This window comes from Struthio camelus, chromosome 13, assembly GCF_040807025.1.
Source record: "Struthio camelus isolate bStrCam1 chromosome 13, bStrCam1.hap1, whole genome shotgun sequence".
NCBI classification, from domain to species: Eukaryota; Metazoa; Chordata; class Aves; order Struthioniformes; family Struthionidae; genus Struthio; species Struthio camelus.
In genome coordinates, this window is record NC_090954.1 from 14,302,341 (window position 1) to 14,329,687 (window position 27,347).

General features: G+C 38.1%; 2 protein-coding genes across 25 annotated transcripts in view; one reads left to right on the top strand and one right to left on the bottom strand.

Moving 5' to 3' along the window:
* FABP6 (fatty acid binding protein 6) overlaps positions 1–15,448 on the top strand; it is a 45,109-nt gene extending 29,661 nt beyond the window's left edge. For 9 of the 18 annotated variants that reach the window (XM_068960160.1, XM_068960157.1, XM_068960159.1 and 6 more), the window contains 4 exons: positions 10,698–10,799; positions 11,701–11,876; positions 13,798–13,887; positions 14,959–15,448. In XM_068960160.1, the coding sequence (XP_068816261.1) occupies positions 10,733–10,799; positions 11,701–11,876; positions 13,798–13,887; positions 14,959–15,012 (387 nt within the window). In that variant the 5' untranslated portion in view covers positions 10,698–10,732 and the 3' untranslated portion in view covers positions 15,013–15,448. Of the gene's footprint in view, positions 1–2,941; positions 7,351–10,694; positions 10,800–11,700; positions 11,877–13,797; positions 13,888–14,958 lie in introns of those variants that run through there. The other 9 variants (XM_068960168.1, XM_068960169.1, XM_009685598.2 and 6 more) reach the window with 5 other exon arrangements.
* A 5,125-nt stretch (positions 15,449–20,573) lies between these two features.
* CCNJL (cyclin J like) overlaps positions 20,574–27,347 on the bottom strand; it is a 29,702-nt gene continuing 22,928 nt past the window's right edge. For 6 of the 7 annotated variants that reach the window (XM_068960152.1, XM_068960148.1, XM_068960149.1 and 3 more), the window contains 3 exons: positions 25,151–25,450; positions 24,157–24,316; positions 20,574–22,961 (listed from right to left, as the gene is read on the bottom strand). In XM_068960152.1, the coding sequence (XP_068816253.1) occupies positions 22,523–22,961; positions 24,157–24,316; positions 25,151–25,450 (899 nt within the window). In that variant the 3' untranslated portion in view covers positions 20,574–22,522. The remainder of the gene's footprint in view (positions 22,962–24,156; positions 24,317–25,150; positions 25,451–27,347) is intronic. The other variant, XM_068960154.1, reaches the window with a different exon arrangement.

Genomic DNA, 27,347 nt, shown 5'->3' on the forward strand with positions numbered 1-27,347 from the left:
AATAAATGTGACCCAAAGGGAAACAAACTGGGACAAAGTCCTCCGAAATCCTAAACATCCCCAATTCCCATCAGATTCTCAATTAATACAAGGAAATACATTGTCTTGTAAGACTATCTGGTAGTCTGATGTTAATTAGATAATTTAATGTTTGTCATTAAAAGTCATTTCTTTGTGCATACTTGTAGCCTATGGTTAATAACTCAATAACGTTTTCAGAAAGCTAGTAAATTGTAAAAGGCCAATCATTTGTAATTTGCATTTAAGAACTTTTAATTTTCAGTGTTTGTGACATTGTATCATTGTGCGTTTTGAAAACAGCACATAACGGCAGATAACATTTATATAGCATTTAAAGACTTGCAACATTTTATAACATGACTTGTTTGTGAGAAACAGCAACTTTTAACAGAACTCCTGTAGAAAGAACATGTTAAAACATGCTGTTACGTATTGTTCTTTCTTAACTTGAGTAAACTCAGTTAAAGGCAAGCTCTGTACAGCATTTCTCCAAGGAAACGTAGCCCAACATCATGTAGAATAAACTGTCAGTTGCTTAGTTGCTTAGGCGGAGCGAAGCCCTGTGTGGGTGTTACGGTGCAATTAATTGCTACTTGCTGGAATGCAGTTGTAGGGTACTGCAGAAGAGGTGTGTGAGAAACAGGAATAATGCTGTAAAATATGCAGTCGATTCATCGGTTCAGTGCCTTCGAAAATGCGGATGCTCTGGGAGTGGTTTCAGTAAGCTGTCCAGCTATCGTGGCAGGCCTGCTGCCACCAACGTCCATGCAGAACTCAGGTTTACGCTGTAGAAGCAGGATTGATCTCTGAACCATGAGTCCACACTTGTCCCTCTGCTTTCTAAGCCTCGTTTGAGCAGAGTACTGATACGATTGTACAAATCCTGCAGGTAACTGTAGCTGTTGAGAGAAAGATCCTAGAGGCCGATACCCTCCCAGCGCGTTGTGGCTAAGAAAGAATTGCATTTTTTTTTTTAATTGCTGGGTGGTGGTGACAGCCTGTGACAGAAGCCTGCATTTCCTTCTCTCTGCCATCGAGTTACTACTCATGTTAACTGCAAATACAGTACAGGTTCATTTTGTATTGGGATGTAGCTTTCTCTTCCCTTTTGGTGGTGACTGAGGGTTGCTTAGAATACTGCAACCATGTGACAGAAGTCTCCAAATTAGACTGGATTACCTTGAAGACTAAGCTAAGCTCCCATTTGAAGCTATGTTGTCCTGATGTATCAGCAAGTACAATCATATAGATACTATCAAGTAATAAAATCTTTATAACAGGTCACATGCACTACACAGATAAAGGGGGAGATAACTATTGGTTTAGTCAGAAGTGGCAGAAAGAACAGTTGTAATGATTCCTGTCTTTAGGAATGTCAGATATTGTCTTTAGAACCATAGTTATTCTCTGTTAGGGACATCAGGTATTTTGGTGTAAATATGTGGAACAAACACAAATATATAGAGCCAGTGTCTTTCGCTCAGTGTGCTTTTGCCAGCAGAAGATTCTGCAGATAAGCTCAAATTATATCTTCCATTTTAGTGACTGTTTAAATTTGTTTCTATCTGTATTAGACTAAAACCATTTAAGGTTGAAAATGTTCCATAGTAATTCTTAGTCCAAAGATGATATTTCAAAGGAATCTGACAGTTTTGTGTGAGCCAAATTGACAGTAGCCAAAATGATTGTTACCGTGTATTGCCAGATTACATGAGTCAAAATTGACATTGCAAAAATCTTCTCTTTTAGTCATTGCTAAAACTTAAAAATCAAGATAACTGCCCACTTCTACTGCCAGTCCCTATTATGATTGAAATGAATGCGCTTGGTAAGATTAGTATAAGGTGTGAAGGAACTAATTAAAGGGAAGACTCCGGGGGGGGGGGGGGGGGGAGGGTGGAAATTAGATTCGAGAGAAGTTGCTGGCATCAATTGTATTACAAAACTAAAATATTTCAGTATATTCATTAATGACCTTATATAAAAGGTTGAAGTGTGCCAAAAAATTTGTTGTTAAGTTAGAAAACACTATGGGTTCTGGCCACCTCTGTTCCAAAAAGATGATCTGAAATTGGGGTACATCAAGAGGAGTACTAGGATGATAAGAGGACAACAAAATCTGCAATTTGAGAAGCGTCTAACTGAGTTTGGCCTGGTTTATTTAGCCTAGCAAAACAAAGAGAGGATACAAGTGCTCTGCAGAGCACTTTGGGGTAAACCCCTGAGAGAAAGGAGTAGTAAGTACTTCAGAGAAGGGGCAGTGCTGGCACAAGTACAAACAGGTTTAGAATAACTGTGAATTAATTTCAGCTAGAAATTAAAAGAAGATTTTTACATACCAGGAAGTAAACTGCCTGTTAGAATAGCAGGCTGGTAACAGAGATGGTCCCTCCCAGTTCTTTATTTAGCTGTTCCTTGAGTCCAAGGGTGCTCATTTGATTTATTTGGGTGTTGGATTCAGAAGAACAAATAGAAAATATTAATTTGAGTTCAGAGAATTTGTACAGAGCCTTAAGCTTGTAGAAAATTCATTCAGTGCACCTGAACTAGGCACACTTTACTAGCTCAATTAGCATGAGCATAATTCTACTTTTCTGCTCCAGAACCGTATTTACATTTACCAGTTTGAATTTCTTTACTCTTAATATAGATCATCAAATATAGCTCAGACAATGATTACCAAGATCATTTTTCAGTGGCATAGCCACCTTGTGCAGATATTACACCAGCTGCTTGTTCTCTTCTCCGTGCCAATACTTCCATTATGCCAGTACAAATGCCTGTGTGATCATGTGATGAACTGGATCAAAGTACTGATCCAGCTGAAAAATACCTTTTTATTTTATCCTGGGTATTTTTAATCCAAATCAGCCCCTTGATTTGGTTGCTATGTTACTACATAAATAGTTGTGCCAGCACAAAGAAAGAGATGACACAAGAATGAGCTAGGGTTCACTGGAGCAACGTAAGCGGCGCTGTTGTAGTCTCAGACCCCTCTCAGTCACTGTGTGGTTTGCAGTCGCAGCTAGGCCAATGATGATGTTGATGAAGGTGGTGCCATTCCAGTCTTCCCCTCCTCTTCCCTTGCACTGGCACAGCCTGACGTTCATTTAGCTAGTTCAAGGAACCAAAGCAGCCGAAAAGTAGTGAAACTAGATGAAAAGTAATCTTAGGGGGGCAGGGAGTGGAGGAGGGTTAGCTTTCCAACTTTTTAGCTGCCCAAACCGGACCGCAGCAATCCCATTGAGATGGCACTTAGAGATCGTCAGCAGCAGGGGTGGCAGAAACACTTCTTGCAGAAGCTATGCCAGCTTGTACAGTTTAATATGAATTATCCTGCTATCTCGGAAAATGCCTTTCTGGAGATCCAAACAGACTAAAGGTTTTCCTGTTGGGAGCTTTGGCAGGAAGTAATTTTAGGGAATACTGGATTTCTGGAGGATCTGTGCCTCCCTCCCCTGTATATATTCCTACCTGCCAGCTTCTGGTAGGATCATTTCCTTGCTGCTTTCTCTAGGCAGATTCTACCTTTCAGAGTGCATCCGCATCCAAGGCAAGGACAGACTGTTCTGTGTCAACCTGCAGAAGTCCTGTAGCACCAGCTGGAGCATTTCTGTTATATGTTCAGACCCTATGCAAGCACTAGCTTTTCAGTAATTCAGCCACATCTTGTTGGTAATTACTTTTCTAGTGCTTATGAGTTTAGAATAAAAGCACCTAGTACTAAATGGATACTTAATAAGGCAAAACTATAATAGGACTCCCATGGAATTACACATTACATTAACACCAAATGAGTTCATTCTGAATTCATTATGAATGATTACTCTGAATACCAAAGGAATTAATAATCATTAGCCATTTACTATGGAGGATTGTTGAATAATTGCCAGATATAGCTGTATTAAGAATTTACAAGCTTTCCTGACCAAGTTTCATTCCAAAAGAATCGTTTTAAGGTAACTTTCTTTTCTTTTCACTGGAGAGCCCCTACTTTTATTCTAAATCTGTACTCCTTTGTTCAGTTGCATTCCAGTTTTAAAAGCACTTCAAAGATAGTCACTCATCCTAGTTCATTCACTAATGGTATTACTTTCCTTATCTCCATTTTGTCTTTGAGTGTCTCTCAGTTGGCTTTATACAACGCATCTAATAAACTTTAAAGCATGTTGGGAGACATTCAAGGGCAGGGTGACTCCGACATGACAAAAAGAATGCAAAGGCGTTATATTTATGACTTTGTGGCAAGTAAATCTGAAAGTAAAGATATCCCAGGCCTTTGATATGATTCGTGAAAGTTCCCTCTGTTCCTACTGGCATTTGAAGACTCCACTGTTTTGCATATCAGAGGTAACTGACTTGAGAGACAGAGGGAGTAAAGCTTTAGATGAACTTTTTCTTTGGGTATAAGCTTCCGCAAGAGGTTTACTTCTCTAACTCTGACATGCTAAATGTCTACAACAACCACACAGTTTCCACTCACAGGTTCCTTTTGCTAGAGGAATTCAAATGCAGTGGTGAACATTTCCGCGTAACCTGTCATTTTAACTAGTAATTTGATTCCTGCCCATAGTTCTGACAATATACATCCAAATATAAGTTTTGCTGTGCGCTGATGTTAGATCGGTGGCTCAGAAAGGTTTCAGTGGTAGGTAAGCGTTTCAGTGGTAGGTAAGCACAAATGTGAATGCTTTCTTTTTTTCCACTCCATGGTACAAATTCAGGGACAATTTCGGTATTAAAAGCCTGTGCACCTGAAGCCTCACAGTATAAGGCTGTGCCTCTTCCTTGCACCCTGCTGCCTTGCGGGCAGCAATTTTCAGTCTAAGTATGCAAATCCTTGTTTGTACTTCTCTGACAATTGAATCCATTTAGAGTTAGTGGGTTTCACAAATAGCATTTGTACATAAAGTTAGATTCCTTAAACTGTGTTGAAATCCTAGGTGTCGGTAATTCCCACTGAATTCAGGGGAGCCAGCATTCGGCCTTTAATCCATAATGTTTATTTAAGTTTCTGTGAAGGAGCCCAGTGCTTCTACGTGTTGTTGATTGCCAGCGTAGCACTAAAAATAAATATATTTTAAACAAAGCATAATACTATCTGATGTTTCAATGATATCATAATCCAGTGTTTAGGACATTATCATCCTTTTGACATATGCCTCAAAATGAAACATAGGAAGATAATTGCCTAAGTAGTGATACATTTAACATGACTCTTATCAAGCTGATTACATCTAGCTCAGGTGGGAAATTTGTTAGCCAGCCAGCAAGGAGCAAGGAGGAGAAACTCCGCCTGGAGTTTTCTGCTGTGGCACCAGGCTCGTTACAACGCCTGGCATGCTTTAACTGAAGTCAGGGGGATTGTGCATGCGTGAAGGTGGCATGGACTGTACCAACACACTGAGTGCTAGAGTGGGCCCTGAGAGTTGGCCACCAGATGGCAGACACCGTCCCTTATGAGTGTAGGTCAAATGATACTCTATTTGACCTACATAAAGAACAGCTGCATGTTTCTTTGTTAGAAAATAATTGATAGTGCCAAGTAAACTGAAGATAAAGGCCATGTTCTGAAAGCTGTTTTCAGCTTTTACACCTGAAGCTTTTTGTTCTTTTGTCTTACTCCATTGCAATTCTTATTTTGTGCCAGGTAAACAACTTTTATTTTTCCTCTGGTCTCAATTATAGCTGTTTAATTGAGTTGGATTTGAACTGAGTTCTGTTAGATAGAAGTATAACATAACCAAGCATATTTGCAGCAGTGTGCAGATGGGAATTCCCATCTGCAGTATGGTAATAGATTATAATAGATGGAATGGATTAAATATATGTAATCCTGTGTATTTTGAAAAAGACATGGATAATTTTATTTTAATTTATTCTTTTTTTACTGGATAATTCTGGAGCTCCCTGCACTATTTAGTTCTGTGTCCAGCCCACCAAGGATGATGCATTGCTTTGGAGGTATATAAAAGCAAAGAAATTGCAACATTACACACTCACAGCCCTGAAGAGGCAGGAAAATCACAAATACTTTAAATGCAAAGTATAAAGTTATTAAGTGGATACAATTGTTTAGCTGAAACTGAAAAGGTAGGAAATTGGGTGGCTAACTTTAGCAATCATGCAAGTGACCATAATCTCAGGAGAGTCATAGGACCTCCATCCATTTATTCTTGGAATAAACATTGTCCTAACTCAGTATCTGGAAGATTACTTAATTCGTCATTCTCCAATACACTATTCCATACAGGAATAAAAATAAGGATTTATTTCAGAATTAGTGAGCAGAAACAAGGGTGCAAATTCACAGTGCATGTTAAAAATACAACTGCATGGGTAGGTACACACAATGGCGTGTTTGCTCAAAAGTTACTCTAAACTGACTCTGTTCCCCAGAGCAAGCACAGTTACCAACGCCGTGTAGTCATGCTTTTATTCGCTGTATGGATGTTCCTCAACTGCCTTGGAACTATCATGTACAGAAGAGCTTTCATCTCCTTGAAGGTGAATAAACTCATACTGAGTGTGTGCCAAGATTGACCCACCCAGTCAAGTGGCTATTCTTCTGTAATTTACTGTACTGACTCCGTGCTCACCACATTCCCAGTGCAGACAAACTCTTAAGCATTGCGCAGTTGTGTAGATGTCAGCATTTTTATATCACATTTCAAGAAAGCTATCAAAATAATTTGATTTTACAAAGCGAGATAACATAAAAAGTCAAGTACAGTTCATATAATTTGGTTATCTCTTTCCTATTTCAGAGAACTATGGCATTTTTCTTATCTACAGTTTGATCTATCTTCCAAGGTCCCTGTGGCATTACTACACTAGTGACATTGTCCCCCAATAAGTTTTGTGTAAACAGAAGAGTTTATGACTTGAGTTCATTTACCTTTACAGTGTTATTCCTGCCAGGTATCTGAGAGCCTAGTGCAAGACAGAGGCCTTCCGTGCTCAGCTAACCTGAGGACAGCCTCATTGGTCACCCACGCCCCAGAAGCCCATCTGGGGCCGAACACTGGTTACCTTTCGGTGTATGAAATATACCGGGCCACATGGAGAAGGCAAGAATCTTAACTGAGAATTTGCTAGTAAATTGTGCTAAACAGTACTAAGGATTCTCCCAGCCCGTCAGCGGAGCTAGTGTCAGTTTGAGTGTAATCAGTCATTCAGAGCTCTCATTGTTTGCTTCTATTGTTACTAAGGTCTTGTTTATTGTAAGGATGCTTAAATCCATGTGCCAGCCTTTGGACAATGGATTAATGCCTGGGCCTAGGATTTGTTTCTGGCCGCACCCCCCCATTTACTGTATTATAACCTTGGGTAAGTCACTTTAGTGTTTCAGCTTTTTCATGTATAGAATGGAGTTGACACCTTCCTATAAATGGTGTTCCTATAAATCTGTAGGAGTGAAGTTACTAGGTTTTTGGCCTCTATTAATGATATAAAGTAGAGTTTACACTGCTGTAGCTTAACAGGTCTCCACTTAGCCTCAGCATGGCACTAAGACCTGACGTTTCTTTCCAAGTGCAACCCCCTCATTGTTTTCCATGCAAAAGCTTTTGCTTTTTTTTTCGCTATACACAGGGCCTAAGAATCTGAGTCCAGCTGATAAAGGATGTTTCCAGTGGTCTGATCCTGCACAATTACTCATTGAATTTAGCAAGCTTGGCATTAAGCTGAAGGAGTTTTAATTAAATAAGTGTCAAATATGATTGCACACAGACAGAATCATCTTACAGACTTTTTTAACATTAAACATGCAAAGGAAATATTGGCAGTGACACAAATTTCTCTGCTTCGTCCCTGAATCTTAAGTATTTGCAGCTGATATAGAAATCTCCAGTTATGTACTTTTATCCCATATCTGTGTTTTGAATGCTAATCACAGAACACAGAGAATGTTTACAAAGGGAAGGTATCTCTATTTCCACTGTGGAGACATCCTTTTAATTGCATTCAGACAGCAGATGGCACGGCTTTTGTGATGGCATAAACTTTAGCACGATCTAGTCAGCCACTGCCCAGCATGGTACAATTTAAAGCTGAGTAAACATGGGGGGAGTGAAGGGTGAGGGGTGGGAAGGCAGTAATTCCTGGGACATTTGTTCCATTTTTATTTTACAAATTGACCATGATTTTGTTATGCCTCCCTCATGTTCACTTTCTGCATCTGTTCTAGAAAATTGCTTTACTGCCAGGAACATATACGAAAACCAATAATTTAGAAAGGTTGTTATCAACTTCAAAAATCATGTCTTCATCTGAAAATTTTGTATCTTCTTTTATAAGAAGATGCAAGATTTTGAAGTTATTTTCTCTCTCAGACTTCAGGAGGATAGTAGGTGGAAAAAAGAAAGACAGAAAAAACATAAATTTCCAGCTAATAAATAAGAGGCAGGATCTTTTCCAGTCTACAGATATAATCTCTCACAAAACTGACTTGGGATTTTGTGAAGCTTTATCTGGTCAGAAAATTATTTTCTTTTAAAAGTTCCCTTCCCACCTGATTAAGATCTCTTCATCCTCCAGTCAATATGCTATTCTGAGATCCCTCTCATTTTTCCCTCTGTAGGGAAAAATTTTGAAACTGCAGAAATTTTTATAGTACAGGAAACACTTTCCTATTCAAACCTCATATGCATTCTGTAACTGGTTTAACAGCTGTGTAACTTTGGGACAACACAGGCATTATATAAAAGAAAGCTGCTCAATAACTAAAAAACATCCTTAAAGGAATTAGAAAGGATTTTCTCCCTTAGCTGCAGCATGCTCTGACAAGTAATATGCCATGTACCTATTATGTATATATAGCAAATTCATTTAAGAATAATAAAAAACCTTAAAAAACAATTGACAGATGCTAATTTAAGGAGTTACTGTTCACACTAGTATGCTGATAGAATAGTGTGACAAAACGGTCAGTACGGGCTGTCTTATTTCTAGCTCCCCTTGAATTTAATGCTAGCATGACACAATCTGCATTATGTCATCAAGATGTAGCCAGTAGGTGCCCATACTAAAAAGGACCTCTAGGAGGCAAGATTTACTAGAAGGCACAGTTCTGTTTTAATACAGTAAAACACTTTACAGACTATATTTGGTTTACAACGTGCAGGATTTAGAGCACCAGCTGAGAAAGTGGACAATTGACTGTGTAAACTCGAAGACAATGTTATTGGTAATAAAACTGTTAGATGTAGCAATGTTTCTGACTTGTACAGTTTTACAGTAATGATGCAATAGCATGATTTATGATATTTAATGTTTTCCTGAATTCCATCCCATGAAGTTACACAGTTATTTGAGAATATAATGGAATTTCATCCTGAGATTCACACAGGGTCATTAAAACTGTTGTATCTCCCCTTCTCTGGCACAGCGGAGTATGGATAAGTTTATTAGTTAGAAGTAAATTAATGTATTCTATGTAACCATTTTTGTAGAGAGTACATAATGCCGAGTAGTGACTGAGTTTGGTGGGCTGTTGTTTTCCATGTTTTAAATCGTCTAGTTTGTGTTTCTTTTCTTCTTCTGATCAGTTTCTTGACCCTAGACAGATACCTTCTTGCATTAGCATTAAAATATTTGCTTTTAAGAAAAGCAGCCAACTTTACATATAGCAGAACTTTTTTGGAAGCAGTGATATATTTCTTCATACTTTTATACAACTGGGTAAAAGTAGATTTTCAGTTGCTTCCCAAATTTATTATTTTAATTAACAAAATAAAATTCCAATACTATGACACTGTTTGCATGTAAATCCCCCTAGGAAGGTTTTTATTCAGATGAAAAATTGTTGGTCTGTAGCCTCAGCCAACAGAGCAATTTACAATGTATAGCAGCTGGGAATTTCCTACCCTGCTCTCTCTGTGTAGCAAATGATTTGTTCAGCATAGGACATCTCCTCTGTGCATTCTAAATTACCCAGCAGACTGCCTGACTTTTAATATACACTTATCTTATTCGAATCAGAGCTCTGATTCTGCTTTTCCAACATAAATATACTTTTTGTGCTTTGTGCAAACATTTGCTGAAAATATGAAACACCGTCTCTTGATAGTAAATAAGATATGGGAAGATGGTGCCATGCAGTAATCTAACATAGTACATCCAATGAGTGTAAAATATTTCACAATTATTTTCCCTGTGTAGAGACAAGATATGTGCAGATGCAGTAACTTCCCCAGAACCTTGGTATTGCCCGTGTCCTCACAGAGTTACTTAGAAATCTGTGCAGCTTGCCTCTTACTTTCATATATTAACTAATATAGGATCTCCTTACAAATATAGCAAGGTCGTGATACTGGGTCACTGCTTTGAAGCCACTTTCTCCCTACTTCTTTATAACAGATTTTTACCTTTATTGCATCCTATCTGCAAATCACTAGAATTTTTAAATTAAATGTATGTGTAAATAAGCATTAGAACCAAAAAACAGCATTTGCCCTTTATTTCTGCTTATCTACAAATTACTGACAAGGATTTATAATTGAATTATAACCCTAACTGTCATACAGGTCAATGCCATCTGTGTTAGTGACTCACATATTTAGATCATAAACGTACATTTCCACAGGGTGTGGAATATAGGTGGGCTGAACAGCTTGGGCTGCTTTATAAACAAGAGCCTTGGGCCATCTGCACTTACCCATTCTTTGTCCCAGCAGCTCTTCTGCTCTACCAGCCATATCACCAGGGCAAAATGGCATTCACAGGCAAATATGAAGTAGAAAGTGATGAGAACTACGATGACTTCATGAGGAAGATTGGTAAGTATATCCTGGAGAGTAAGTCTTAACTGTTATACATTAGTTTAAAATACTGAAAAAGAAAAGGGGGAGGCCTTTTTCCTGAAGTGTGCTGGGATCAGCAGAAGCTGAGACTGGTAAGATTGTTCTGCAGAACACTCTTACTCCAGCAAGGAGAGGAGCTTACTTCAGCTCCTTATTATGAGGAGCGCTGTCAGCCACAGGGTCCTGATGGTCCTGTTCTGCAGAAATAGTATTCCTTTTCAGTGGCAGCAGAATGAAGTGTTAAGATATTTGCAGTATAATGATTGTGAAGATCACTTTTTCTGTCCTCAGTATTCATCAGTGAAAGTATAAATTTGAATATGAAAATAGTTGCCACTATTTTACACAAGAAGAGATTTTTTGTGAGCGCTTTCAGAAGACTGACTCTGTAAGCCTATTACAGAGATTACCCTTGTAAAGTCTCTATGGAAAGCGAGGATCTGTGGCCATAACTTTGGTGCTTGCATTCATTTATTTAAACAGTAATTGCAAATATTGAATAGGTAGTTGTAGCTCTGTAGCACAGGCACAAGTTCATACACAGGAGTGTTCACGAATCTGCCTATGTAGACTGACTAAGCAGAAGTAAACATTTATCTTTTATATATCTTATACTTCTATATATATTCTGTATGTAGTTTCTAAGGGAAAAGGAAGCAAGAACAAAACCTGTTATATTAGCAAATATATTAACATCCCTATATCTTCCTGTATACCAGCATTTTAACCTCTGATCTTTGATAGTGCTGTAAAAAAAAAAAAAAGCCAAAAACAAAAAAAATCAGTTTTGGAGAAACATATACCACTAGTATGCTTCAATTCAAATATAGTTAGTAGGATATTAGATTTGATAAACTGCATGGTTTTATTGATTCAGGTATCCCCAGTGACGTCATAGAAAAGGGAAGGAATTTCAAAATAATCTCCGAGGTGGTACAGAATGGAAATGAATTCACCTGGTCACAGCATTATCCAGGAGGCCACTCCATGACCAACAAATTCACAACTGGCCAGGAAGCAGACCTGGAGACAATGAGTGGTAAAAAGTTCAAGGTAAATTAATTTAGCTCTAGTTCTATACTGTCTGAGTTGTTATTTCTTAATATGGGGTAAAAAAAGTCAAGGGCCTTAGGGATTTTTTTCCTTACCTTGTGTTTTTGTCTGTTTGCTATAGCTTTTCCTGTTTGTCATAGCTTAGAAATGTATATATATATTTTTTTCCTAAATGGCCCTAGCAAAATATCTAAATCTGATTTTAGAGAGCTAGATCTTCAGAACTGTATGTAGTAATAAAGAATGAGGGTAGTGACAAGCATTTACTGGTTCATGGCTCAGGCAAACATAATGCTCATTACAATTCCAAATAACTGATTGACAGCTGTCCTCTTTGCCCAGCACCATACCGTGAGTGGAGCATGCCAGTGCCTGATGGCAGCGCTCACCTTTAAGTCACCTGTGTCTGAGCCTTAAGCAAAGGACTGTGGAAAGTGAAGAGAAAAAATGTCTCTCTATCCTTCCTCTTGGAAACATGGAGCAATTTGCAACTTAAGGAGCCTCTAGTTACGATGAAGCTTACATAATGTTTTCATACTTAGGGTAATGAAACAGAAGATCTTGATTTATTCCTGTCATGACCAAAAACTGCTTCTAGGACCTGCAGCATAAAGGTTGCTCTACTAGGATAAATCTACTTAAAGGGATCAGACAGTTTGGAAAGCTAAACTCAGCATGTGTGAGGTGTCTAGAACCCTACAACAGATCAGTGGATAGATGCTTTATACATATTGAAGAGACAGGAGAGCTAGCAATTGCAATAGGAACTGTGGCAAACAGACACAATTGCATTTCGTGATGCCCAGGGTGCTCTTTTAGTTACACCTTTCTACTAAGAGAAGAAAAAAAAAGAGATGCATGTCTTTGGCTTTGAGAAATCTTTGTGAAACTTAACATATGGAACGAGATCTGTATCAACTACTGTATCAACTTATTGCAAACTTTACATTTTTAAAACGTTTCAAATTCCATCCTCTTCTTTGTGCCCCTGGGCACTTCAGCAGTCTGAAGCATATTACATAGCCAAAGATGGAGGCAGAGTAAATGAGCCTTAACAGAGAAACCACTGTCTTTTAGTACAGTGCCACTGCACAGTACATAAATTAGTAAGGTGTTTTCCTTATATCTGGTAAAAATGTCCACTCATCTATTCATTTTGTAAAGTTTTTTCTTAATATGACTGGCTAACCTCTATGACTGAAAGCACAGGCAGGACTGATTTTGTGATCAAACTGTGCAGCTTATTTTGGCTATCAGATGAACTGCTATACTACCTGTGAACTTCACATATTAGCATCCTGGCATACTCCTTCCGTACAAAAGTAGGTCTTACAGCAACTGGCACATATTATGATATAAAGATGTGACTGCAGGCTGCAGTCGTGTTTATCTATATTTGAATGTGCTAGGTGAACCCACATGTAATTATAGGTATGAAAGTAAGGATCTAGGCTAAAGATTTGTGTTACTAGTCCACAGTGACTTCTGTGCTGCTGCAGGCATGTTGCCAAAAATTAACTCATAAAATTACACCTTTTACTTCGCTGTCAAAACAGAAGAACCACGTAAACCCTTGAGAACTGCACATGAGAAGCATAGTCTGTAGCCAGATCATTTTGGGGTTTATGAATAAGGATTGTTTGTGATTTATTGTGTAAATATGAAACTTGCATGTATTGTTAGTTCCAATATTTTTCTATTTAAATTGTGAAAGTTTATATTTAGGAACTGAAGCACAAGGATTTTTAGTTGTCTTCATGAAGCTGTATCTGTAATACACAAATTTGATAAATTTTAAAGTAAGAACTTTAAACATCAGATGTTTACAGTGCATCTGAGAATATAAATACCAGTAAGTCCGGAGAACATTAAACCTGTTTTTATTACAGGCCAGAGAACACTAAACCTTTCTCTATTACAGGCAACTGTTAAACTGGAAGATGGCAAAATAGTAGCAGATTTCCCCAACTATCATCATACTGCAGAGATTTCTGGAGGAAAGCTGGTAGAGGTAAGTTCTCAAATACCCAGAGTACTTGAAAGAGTCAAGATCAACAGCCCTGAACTTTGAGCATATACCTTTAGAAAAAACAAAGCAAGACTGTTAACTAACTTCAGTCTAGATAATACTGTAAAATTTTGGCTGAGTTTAATCCAAGTGAACAAACTTTTAATCATGTATTTGTAATGGCTTTGTAAACGCACAAAGTGCCCAGGGACACACAGTTTTACAGCTATAAGAGACTGGAGTGTCTAGTCTGAAATATTCCCAGATAGCTGTATCTTTGACTGCATGAATTATGCATATGCCTCAGGAATAGAAAAAAATATATAAAACTTTTAACTTGCTACATAGCAAGTACTTTTTATAAGACTTCATGAACTTTGTTTCATATCTGGAAAACTACCTTGCTAATTCCTAACAGAATGTTTGTAATTTCTGTAGACCCCTATTGATTTCCTCAGTCTTACCAAAGGAAAGAATAAATTCAGAAGAGGTTGGATTTCACATAGGATCCTATTTTATAAACAATAAGCTAATATGGAATTGGAAGATTACCAAAACTACAACAATACTTACTAAAACTTGCAAGAGACGGAGTTCTGATACATGCTGACTTCCAGTTATCTTCCTGAATAGTGATGGATGTGTGTGTTAGTGACATATGTCTGACTGTGTCTTCAGCAGAGACTACCCAGAAATAAACTACTCCGTGAATCAAGAAAGGATTCTCACCATCACTGAAAGTGATACTGTCAATCATTTGATTGATCTTCAAAAACAGTATCTCCCTAGTCTTAAAAAGAAGCATACACAATAGTAATATCTTGGAGTTGGTGAGAGCCAAATCCAACACAGAATACATTTAGGTTATCCCTAAATCCCTGTTTAGAAATTGTGCTTCTTTGTCATGTAAGAATAGTCTTGCACAATATATTTCAGAGTAGATCAGGACACTTAAAGGGTAAATTTTGCTCCACTAAAGGGTAGGCTCTGTGAGCTAGCCACCACGTCCTTTCATTTATGACACTGAAGCTCCAACTCTGTTCGACCAAATTTTTGGTTTGTTCTTTGTTCCAGATTTCAACTGCTGGTGATGTAACCTACAAAAGAATCAGCAAAAGGATTGCTTAAGGCAGTAAAACCAGTCGTCCAGTGCACTGAGGAATAAGCCACAATGCAAATTAATAAAATGTGGTTCTGAGCTCTCTCTTTGCATTACAAACATGAAGATTTTTTTTTCAGAATAATATTATTTCCAACATTGGTACTTACTCAATTCCTATAGATCTGATAAAAAAGCCTAATAAAAATCACAAGGTACAAAGAGCATTTTATGATGTTGCTTTAGTCTAAATATTTCAGGATATAATTCGTACTTGGCATACTCGGATATTGTCTACCAACTACTTTAATAGGTCTCTTCAGCCTTGCCCTAGAGAATAGGGCAACACTCTGCCCAAGGCATACGTCAGAATGTACGACCTAAAGAAAGTCTTTCACCTCATTGCTGGCTGCACGGCAGAAATTCCAAAGCTTTAAAACAAATAAAGTTGGTTAACCAATCATTAAAACATGCTTTTATCAGTTCCAAAGCACTGATTTTCTCAGAGTACCGCTATCATGGTTGCCTTGTTCTCATCAGTATATTCTCTTGACCTAAGTACTTGGGGGACATTTAAGGTTTTGCAGACTGATTCTTGGGGGAGAAGTTGGAGTCCGTTTTTTTTTTTTTTAATGTAATCTTCCTTATTTACAAAGAACACCTATGAAAACCTATTTTTCTTGAACATAACAAGAATTAAATAGACACGCTTTTTGAGTTCACAGTTCCAGATCATTTCTAGCCAGTATCTGGTCCACAAAGCTTTCCGTTTTCAGAGTCCCACTGTAAAGTGCTTTTTGAAGCTGCCTTCTGAATACTTGATCTAGCTAATCATAAACACCTTTTGCTAATCAGTGACTACCACAGGGCATGTGCCTTGTGTACACAAAAGTTTTCTGATATAGGCCATGTACATGACTCATAATCCCATTCATTCTGGGTATCTTAGTTTAAAAAAAAAAGCTCCTAACTGCTTTTTAATGTTTTTTTCTGAACAAAGACAAGGTTTCATACAGGTGCCATCAGTCACCGGTTTGAAAGAACACGCTGCACACAGTTTCTGACCAGGCGTTACTCAATGTTTTATTTTGATTCCAAGTACTCTGTTAGAAAGCATGGTGGTGAACCCTAAATTGGGAAGGGATGAGTCAAATCTGAAACCTCTTCAATCTTAGAACATTCTTTTGGTAAATACAACAACTTGATCTAATATAGCAAAATTTTTTTTGAAATTAAACCTCTTCAGTCATATTGGTGAACAGCATAAGCACTACTAGTTTTTTTCTTGGTCCTCTCTCAACAAGAGCACTTTCTTTGGGTTCTGCTTTCCCTACCTATAGTCTTGATCTTGTTGAAAGCAACACTGAGAAAAACTGTCAAAATAAATCACCATCACAACATCCTAGGGCTGCAAAGTCAGCCCTTTAGCCTGGGTCCTCTGGAGCACACACTGAGACATTCTGCCAGCTGCACAAACTTTTGCTTAATTTCACAGATAGCTGTCTGGAAACGTAAAACAATGCTGTAAACCCCAGTGGAAAGTCATTTGGCACGCCATGAATAATGATTTCAGTTTTTTTATGTATTTCAAAGTCAACTAAATCTCTGCTATCAGAGGAAAATAGAAAAGTTATCATCAGAACCACAAAATAAAGACCCTGTTTTGACGTTACTGAAGTTTGTGCAGGGAAGGGAACATTCAGTGACACTGAATGACTGGAATGTGATCATAGGATATTTTGGGTAAAATATGGAACTTAGGATTGCAAGAAGTATATTAAATTTAGGGACATGCACAAAAATGTATTTGCTAAGTGGAACAAGCTGTGGAAGAGGTGAGAAACGTCTTACTACATCAGACATCTCAATGGAAGTTGGATTGAGAGCGTCAGATTGCTCTTATACTCATTGGTAAGTCAGTATGTTTTCTTCAGAGTAAAATTAATCTCAATGACTGTAGGTAAATAGACTTTTGCTGTCATTTAATGGTTACAGCTATATAGACTTCTATGAAGATTAGTGGGGGAAAGGCAAGCTTGTTATCAAAAGAACTTTTAAACCCAAAGAACTTTGATTATGGAAAAAATAGTTGGCCAAATTTTTGAACAATAAAAGCAATGTATCAGACTACTCACGCTGGCCCTAAACAAACCGTGCTAAGAAACAACATCAACAGGGATATAGCTTTAAAAGGTGGGGGAGAAAGGTAGTTTTCTCTGCACACTCAATTAACAGGTCACAGCTAGCTGACTAGAGAGATAACCCCTGTTCATTCTCACTGTACTAATCATGACTTTCATCCTCTTTTAATTTTTCATTAGTCTTCTTAAAGATTGGGCTATTTGGTCTAAGTAAGTCAAACATACCCACAATCTGCTCCGAAGGAGAAGATGCAGATACCAGGTCATCCACTGCTTCGAAAACAAAATACAAGCAGCTAAATGACATTAATTCCAGTTCTAAAAGTGATTACATTCAGTGTTGTGTAACTAACTAACTGGCACATTTTTCATGTTCTGCATCCGATGAAATGGCTATTGCCATTAGACAGACACCAAAACCTTGAAAGGAAGAGTGGGATTTTAATCTAGACTCGCTAGAAAATTTTATACTTTGCTACAAATCCAATTATACAACTTTCAAATTCAAAAATAGGAAAGGGACATATTAGCATGAAAGTCCTTTTATTGCCCCCAAACTTTCACTACTGAAAGCATAGGCAATTATGATGTTCTACTTTCCAGCAAAGCTATAAAAAAGAGAACACTTAAAACATGACCTGTAACCTCTTGCAGGAAATACGTTTGTGCACAGACTGCTATGCTGGTCTGGTAGCTTGCAATCCGCACATTCTGTTACCAAGCAGTGACAGCAGGCAACATGAAAGTTTACAAGTTCAGTGCTCTTGCTTTCATGGTTGCATCTAGACAGCTACTAAATGCAATAATCAATCCAGCAAAACCTATGTGCATTTCATGCTGCATGCCAATTTCCTCTATTCCCAAACTAACTATTGCATATGACTACAGGTCTGCCGCTGCTCTGAAAGAGCAAACGAAAGCTATGTGTTGCTGTGGGAGCTTGATGCTTACTATCCAGACAGCCTAAGTGACCTTGATCCATGATACTCCTCTTTAGGAGTATCATCTACTACTACAATCTACTATTTATTTTGCCTTTCAAAGGGTGACCCTTTGTTGTCTGTTTTGGCCAGTGAATAAGGCAAATGTAAGTTTTTTCACTGAGGATGGCAAGTTCAGTTCCTAAATTCTGGGTAATGACAGAAGCACCAGAGACTACAAAGTCCTCTTATAGGTTTTTGGACCATTCAGGAACACGGGTAATAACGTACAGGAAGAAGGAGGGAAGGAATCTGAATCCATACTAGTTTGCCACCAATCTGGCCTGCCTACTGGAAGTTATGTGATGTGTTGAGCAAGGGTAAGTAACAGCTGTTGTCTAAACAGCATAATATATGCCACCAAAAATGCTAAATTAACTATGTTATTTAACTTTGCGTGGTTCGTTGGCCGAGTTCACTTTCTGATCCACAAGCAGTGGTATCAGCACAGGAAAAGGAACAACTTAGAAAGGAAGTATGGTTGAGCCAGCACTGCTGCCAAAGAAAGTTTGTATTGTAATTTCACATGTTTTCACAGCCATCCGAAGAACAGCATAACTGCCCAACTCAAAGAGTACAAAGATAAAGTGCACAGCACAAAAGAAAATTCTAATTTGAGGAGCAAATGTTGTTTTTTCAGTCCTCCTAGTACATTTAAAACATTTGGTAGCCTCACAGAGCAGGCTTACAAGAACAAGCACAAACTACTTCCCACTCCATTGGTCTGTGGGTATTTGTTGGTTGGATTTTAGCCGGGGGGGAACGGGGAGGAGAAGGGGAAAGTGAGAGCAAATACGCTTTCACATGGGGGGAAAAATAAATAAATAAATAAATATATATATATATATATTAGTACTTGTGCAGTTGAGGACATGTTTAAGGCTTATTTTGAAATGACAGCACAGAAAGCAAAATAAACAGCTGTGTGTGGGTGGGGGGGTGTCAAATCATCAGTAAGAATCCATCAGTGTTCGGGAGACATTTGCTAGTATCTAGAGACACTTCTCAGCAAGAACACCACTATGCTACATTTTATTAAGCAACAATCTGTATGCTTCACTGATGAGCTGATTAAACTGATCGAAGGGTATTATATCGACTTTAATGGAAATCATTCTCCACAGTACTTAAGACTTGCTGGAACAGAAGGATCGAACTGTGTTTGCAAAGTAGCCGGAGCTACTAAGTTGTGACTTTCTCACAAAACTGAGATTGTATTTCTTCTTGTTTAAAGCAGCAAGCTGCAGCTCTAAGATCTTTAAATGAGTTCATTTTAATCTTTGAAACCTGATCAACATCAGAAGACCTTTTTCTGTCCATATCCCTGCTGGGGCTCTTGTCAGGACTCATTAATACAATTTTTTTTTTTTTATATTAATGTCATCCTCCTCATTTGCTTGGGTACCTCTGCAACTCCCTCTCCTCTAGGGAGATTACTAGTGCCATATCCTATTTTGTAAATTAAGCTCATCTCTTTCCATTCCCACCCAGTCTCTCTGAATTTGCTTTTGCAGCAGCCTTTATTACTTCATACAAAGCTGCTGGGGAAGTACAAGTTAATCAGCTTGTAAAAGTTCTGGTCTCTGCACCGGCTGCAACTGACAGCATCAAGCAGCACAAGCCTGGGGCAGGACATTTTGCATCCATCTGTTTTTTTTAAAAAAGGGAACTCACCTTTGCACGTGCCTCTAACTCCCTCCAAGAGGAACTGTGGCAAAAAAAGTTTAGAAAAATGTTTTTAGGTTGTCTGAATTCTTCCACATTTTCTCTTTATGAGGAGGCATGCCTTCACACAAGAAATGATAGTCACATAAAAAAAAATTATCTGGAAATTAAAATGAGTGGAATTCCCAGTAACATTGAAGCATTCCAAAGAGGATGTTCAATCAAGGCAACAGTAGGTCAGCTCTACGTTCTCAGAAGTCTTTTCCATCCCTTTCAGAGGCTACTATTGGACTTTTCCTGCCTCAAGTCCATAGTTGATGCAAAGCCACAAGCAGAACGTACAGAAGCAAAGAAACAATTGCCGTGTGGAACGTGCAGTCACCAGAAGGTGGTTGAACATACAGACACATGCTCTCCTGTTCAGTCTTTCCATCTCATGAAGTAAAATGGCATCTCTTAAGAAATACTAGCCACATCAGCTGGAACAATCACTTCCTATATTATCTTATGTCCCACCATGTCTGCATAATTTCCACCTACCGTTAGCCATCACCTCAGCTCACTTTATACTTCCTTATATACCAACACTTTAAATTTGGAATAGGACCTCACTTCCTATGCAGTGACCAGCTTCCTGATATTCCTAATCCGTCAGTTTGGCAAAGCCTTTCCATGACATTAGTCTTATTACTCTTCCGTTCTGTAAAACACTGCAGATGCTCAGATAACGTATTTTTAAGGTGTAGACCTATATTCTTTGTTAGCTCTTAAAAGCTAAGGAAAAAACACTATAAAGTTAAGACTGGCACTTAGTTTTTTTGTTTATTGGAAACTTTCATTAGGAACTTCACAAGTATTTTCACAACAACTGTGACAGCAGTCCAAAGTATAACACGGCACATGACCCGCATTATAAAGGTGATAAAAACAAAAGAAAAACCAGGTAAAGTACTGCAACATATATGTGGTTCTTTACATTTGTTGAATGACAAATTATATAAAAAATACAGTAAAACCTTCTGAAAATGAAGTTTAGTATAAATACAAAACCAGTAGAATAAGCAATGAATTAAATTCTCTAAATGTCAATACTCATTTCTTGAGAGCGCTGCCTCTTCCCTTACAGTTTGCATTTTTTTAAAAAAATGAAATATTTAAAAAAAATACTTCTAGCCCGCTGCGCAGAGGAAATGTATTACCACAATACCAAAAACTGCATTCTGGGAAGACAGTTACAGAAGCACACGTTAGCATGCAGGCCAATTTTCCCCCTCCATCCTAAAACATCCTTAAAAATAGTTTTCTAAAAATATAATTTCAAACAGCACTGACTGACATGTGACTTAGAAAACCTGCCTCAAGTCAGTAAAAGCATATTGCACGTTACCTGTATTGCTGTCCTGAGAACCTTAAAACAAACAATACTGCCTTCAAAGAAATTCACAATAGTGGTTGCATATCAAAACTAAAATTTCACATTTGCAGAAGTCTGTTTCTTATAAATATCCACATTACTATATTAAAAAAAAACACAAAAAACACTACCATACAAAGAATTTTTTGAGCCAGTATCTCTGGTTTCAGTTAAAATAGAAACCTTTGGATATGCAACAGTAAGCATGTGTCCATTGCAAAGAAGCAACATGACCTTTAGCTTACCAGCTATATTTTCAAGAGTGCCAAGATGATATTTTGAAAAAGTCATCATTACCTAGCACTGTAATCGAATAAACTCTAATTTCCACTGTAAAGTTAGCCAGTTCCCTATCTCTCCCCCCATTAGCACAAGTTTCTTTGTCCTGAGCTTGAACTTCTACCACAAGACGTTGAGCCCAAAAGATGAAATAATTGAAGACAATGAACCTCTTTTAAGAGTTTTTCCCAAGATGATCTCTTCAAGTAACATTAAATCCCTGATAAAGCTTGTAAACAATTTTACTAACAATAGTCTACAGTCTCAAGAAGCAGCAACATGTTAAAGATCTAAAAGATGATTTAAGACTGGGTTTTCTTTAATAAGTGAAGGCAGAGCCATGATCTGCTCAGCAGCACCACATCTAGATTCCAAGAGGGTTTTAAAGCAAAAATGATTCCGATGGTCTTCTGGCCTGTTTTTCTTTTTTCCTTTGTTTTAAAGTCTTACTCCCGAATTATTGCTCCTGGTCAAAGAAATGGAAAGTGTTCTACACATTAATTTCTTGCAGAGAATATCAGTATTAACATCTAAGCAACAACCATTTTCATTATATTTTTAGTAGAAGCTTCCAGTAGTATAAGTTGCCATTGTTCGAGAGAGATGTCCCTGGGAAAGAGCGAGAACACTATGTGTCTTCCAAGAACATCCTCTAACTGCACAGCTGCTTAGCCAGAAATCCAACAAGCACTTCAGCCTGAGTTAACACTTCAGCACAAGCTTTCAGCAAACTCTGATGAGTCACTAACTGAAGACTAGCAGGAAGTAATTTCCATGGGGTTTCTATGCAGGTGACTTTCAAAGTGACATTAAGCGAGTATGTTATTGCATTTCTATTTGTCTCTCTCATTAAGAGCCGAAAGTACAGTCCTTGGCAGAAAGGTACCCAGTTTCCAGTGATCAAAGGATCCAGATCAACATCCGTTCGGTGATTCTGTGATCCTGTGAATGAGCAAGTAAGGATTCTGTTCCTTCATGGTTTTCATTCAGATAGATTTTTGGCTTACACACAGGATTGTTAGCTTCTATTGATATCACCTTTTTTCCTCACCATCAACACTTAGCTGTCAAAACACCCACCTGCATATGAGTGGTGAGCACTGAAGTAGCTACTGCCACAAGCCACGGAGATGCAGTGTCTGGGCTCTGTTCCTATGGCCACCCGCATAGCGATAGGCATTTGGATGGGCAGAGTCTGAGCAGATGGCTGAAGGCTGGCCTGAAGAGCAGCACAAGAGTGCAGTGAGCTGTTAGCACTCCCAGCAAGCAGGTTGCTGGGCCTCTGTGCCTGTAAGGAGTCACGATAAGCAGAGCACAAATCTTGCACTGGTGACTGAAACTGGGAAAGAGTAGATGAATGTTGGGCTAGAGGGTGATAGGTGGATTGCTGAAATAGGACTTGAGTAGTGGTTTGATGGCTCTGATTTCCCATTACTTGCTGTTGCATTGTTACTTGTTTTTTTATGTTACTGGCTTCTTTGACATCATTTTCGTAACATCTGAAATAAATTATAACCAAGATTTATCAAAGAGAGAAGATCTTACGGCTTGCATATATCCCAAAGTTTTCACCAGTGAGGCTACGCCATCAGCTTTTTGGCCTTAGCTATATATGACAAATCTTGATTACTTTCACCTATGGGCACCCTTATTCCAGATCTCCAAGAATAAACTGTATGAATCTCTACTGAGGAGGTTGTCACTGGACTATGGATGAGGCCCTCGATAGATAAACACCATCAGCAATAAACCCACGTTACTTTGCTATCACAATTCATTTCTAACTATCCTGGTGGGATCTTCAGACATTAACAACAGGTTTACAGATCATTTTGCATCACAAATATATTTTAAGAATGGAAAGGATCTTGGAACCTTAAGTCCACAATATAAAACAAAATCTTAAAATACACTGCATAGGTACCGGCAGAGAATTAAGGTGCATAGCTATGAAAGAACAAGGGGAATTTTAGTTATATATTAGGAAAAAGCATTTTCACCATGAAGATGATCAAACACTGGAATAGATGGCCCAGAGAGGTTGGGAAATCTCCATCCTTGGATATAGTCAACACTTGGCTAGAAAAGGTCCTGAGCACTCTGATATAACTTCAGAGTTGGCCCTGCTTTGAGCAAAAAATTCTAGAAGTCACCTCCAGGGTTCAACATCCTCCTAACCTAAATCAGTCTTTTTTTAAATGATTACTATTTTCTGCTAGGACTTGTACGTACTCATATAATAGGCCAGTACTGATGTACTGCAGGCATGTCTTTGCTGCAGAAAAGCGGTCAAGAATAGTGCTGGAACGTCTCTCCCTGCTGCATTCCTGATGTTACAGATATACTGGTGTCTCTCTGCAGCAAGTTATTGTGCATGTACAATGAGAATACAAAGGCAAGAAAGCTTGCAACAACTGTCTGTAAAAGCTTCCATCCAATCACATAAGTAACTGGTACAAGCAGATGTAACAAATACTGAACTGCGCTCTCCTTCCCCCATTGAAAATATTATTAAAAAATACAGAATTTAGTAAAATCAACTGCTCTTCTCCTTTTATTCCTCTCCCTAAACTGAAGATGGAGATGTACCAATATATTAATTATAGCTAAATAAACACCATACAGATATATATATTTTTTAAACTATTAACATCTTACTAGGAGCACAACAGGTTACTCTAATTCTGATCTTACATGAGCATCATTTCAGTGCATTGGGAAAGATGCTCCCAGGAGTAAGATGTTAGCAATTCAAGCTGTGTTGTCCAGGCAGGAAAAATCTGCATACAGATACGTGAGGCGCACACACAAGCTGCAGCAATCAAAGATGGACGAAAATTGAGGAAAGTGTGATCTACAAAAAAACAAACAAACACACACGAAACACACACACAACAAAACACAAGACTCTTACTAGTCACTGCAGTGATCCTATTATGTATATAAATGGCAAAACAGGACAGGGTTAAACCCTCGACTTTGTTCCACACATCTCAGAGCAGTAACTCATTCCCAGAAAGTCTCTCAAAGTTGGATGAAGCTTTCCTGAAGAGGTCTGTACTACTATAAAGGTTTCATTACAGTTTAATTTCAGAAAAAAGCCATAAAATACACTATGCTGAAAATTATCGTTTGGCCTCAGCTGAACTCAAGTCAGGTATGGACATTCACATTAATGTTGAAACTGGCTTATGAGGATGCTGCAGTTCATTGCTTCTCACATGGGCAGATATTGGAAGCTGTGCTGCAAACCAAATCCTTGAAAGCCCCATCATTAATGATTTCATGTCGTACAGAACAGGACACAACCCTCCAAAATCAAGAATCCATTCACGGAACTGCACGACGGATCGTGCCGGTAACTGACTGACAGCAGTTCAGAGTCAGTGGCAGATCAGAAGTCAGTTCCTCTTTCTGACAGTCTCTCCAATTAGAGTTCTAGGCGAGAGAAAAAACAAACAAACAATGCACCTCACCTAGAGATTTCTAAAGGGTGACAAGAGGTTTATCCTCAAAAAGAGGACAACGTGCCGCTTGCCATCTGTAACAACTCCAAAGTGAGATACTGTTCTGCACAGATGATTTTGTGCAATCCATATTATGACAAATTTTTAAGTCCTTCTTTCCCTTCAGATTTTTGCCTTTTGGCAAACGGAAGATCAGTCTAGCATAAAATTAAGCCTTTTACCTTGCACTGAGAAATCAAGGAAGTAATATGCATATTTCTCCATGAAAGGTTTGACTTTGGTCAATGAGGTGATCGGCCAGCCATTGTGAAGGTCATTCTCGCCAACAGAAGCAAAGAGGTAGTAGTCAATGTAGTGTGCTGGCGTGGGCAGGCAGAGGTTCCAGTTGAAGCTTTCCAAAAGCAGCAGTTCCATTCTCAGCAAGTCTTTCTTGTTCAACACCGTGTTCACACTGCACATATACGTCAGGTTATTTAAGTACTCCAGCTTTGGAACTCGATCTTCTTTTTCTTCAAATTTGCCTGCCAGAAAAGATCTTTTTCAGATAAGGTTTAGGGTTATGATCAAGAGTCCAAAAGCCAACAAAGAATACCTCCAAAATGAGAAAGTCTAGCCATGAAAGATGCTTTTTAAAGATGAGCAAGAGGGACAGGAAAGTACAGTGACATAACTAAGAAAAAAAGTCACCAGACTGGTTGGTATCTTCCCATATCCTTTTATGATTTTCAATTGCTTATATAGCATTGATGCCACAGCCAAGATTAACACAAACTTACTAGGATAGTTGAGCAGTAGGGCTGAAATGTAAGTTTCAATAAGACCCATAACTTCATAGATGTACATCAATATACGTTAGTACTCTCAACACAGGTATATTTTTGAAATGGAGTGGACCAAACAATTTATTGCAAGTTTAAGTGTCCATCTGCTTTTTACACAATAGCATTTTCTTTCTTCTTCATAAAGCTGCATCTCCACTTTGCAGACATCCTGAATTAGATCTATTGCATCGACTTGACACTGATGTAGCTATGGAACGTTTGTTAAGAACTCTACAGAAACAGATAATAGAATTCATTAGCATTTCTATTCATAGCAGAAAGTTTGGCACCTGAATCTGAGGGATGCTAATACATTCCTGTAAGAAAAGTATTTTAATATGAAAAGGAAGCAACTATTCCCTTTTCAAGATATAGTTTTACATTATATGGAGTTGTAGAAGTAAACAAAAATCTAGCATAAGCTTGTGCTGGAAGACAGAGTTGTCTACTAGGTTACAAATTGTCTGATATTTAAATTTTCAGAGTGAAACTTCATCATAGCATACCCTGCAAAGCCCTTTCATTGCAAATGGTCTTAAATAAGATATCCAAGTCTGAACTAAACATTGATTATTTAAACACAAGACCATCTTAAAATATACTGTGCTTAAGTTGAGCACTACTGATTTATATATTGTCATTTTTATTGTATCTTTATGTACATAAAGAGGTCATAAAAAACTTAAGTTATGATGCACAAGTCACACTCTTCTCCCAAGACCTTTTTGAATATATTACATGCCTAAACAATGAGCAACGTCTTTGTTAAAAAAATCTTTTTCATGGAGAAAAAAAAAAGGGAAGCATAACTACGGAACAGATGCGTTATATGAAGGAGAAATTCATTTTAAGAATATGAAACTTAAGAAATATTCAATGAATGATGGATTGCATATCATTTTAACCAATTTTTCAGTAATATACTGAAACTGTATTTTCCAGCAGCATTTTGAACAGTTTTCTGACATGTCCTGTTCACAGGAATCTCAGCCCCTCTGGAGCGCTGGTCAGCAGAAGAGCAGCGGTAGGAACGCTTCCACTGCTACAGGTTAGGTCAAACAAACTCTAAACTTGACAACAACTCCTTAAAGTCTCTATCATTCTTGATCAACAGGCTCCCAGGCCAGTCAGAGTTGACTTTCCTCCCTATATTTCTATTAAAGGGGTGAATGAGACTGCTGGCACCAGTTTCACTAGCTTGACAATTGAATACTTGGCATATTTCAGATCGAGTTCAAAACACGGGCTTTAGGTAGGAAAAAATAGCCATGTTCCAGGCGAGAGGTTTGCATGTAGCAATCTTGACTAGCAATCCTGACTATATTTAGTTTTCATGAACATCCACTGTAAGAGGGAGATGCTTTAGAAAGTAGAAGGCATTTTAGTGCAGAAATCTCAAAGACTAAGATGCAAGTTACTGATTTTCTTTATTCTTGACAGGCAAATTAAAGATATTCATCTTTTCTAGGCAGACTGTCATGTCATTTCAGGCCATTTGCAAAAGACAGCACTTGCCTGAGGTAACTTAACTTCATTTAAGGAGAAACTGTTAAAGCAGCACATCAGGTTAGTCAGGAGACCCAGAACCACAGAGGGC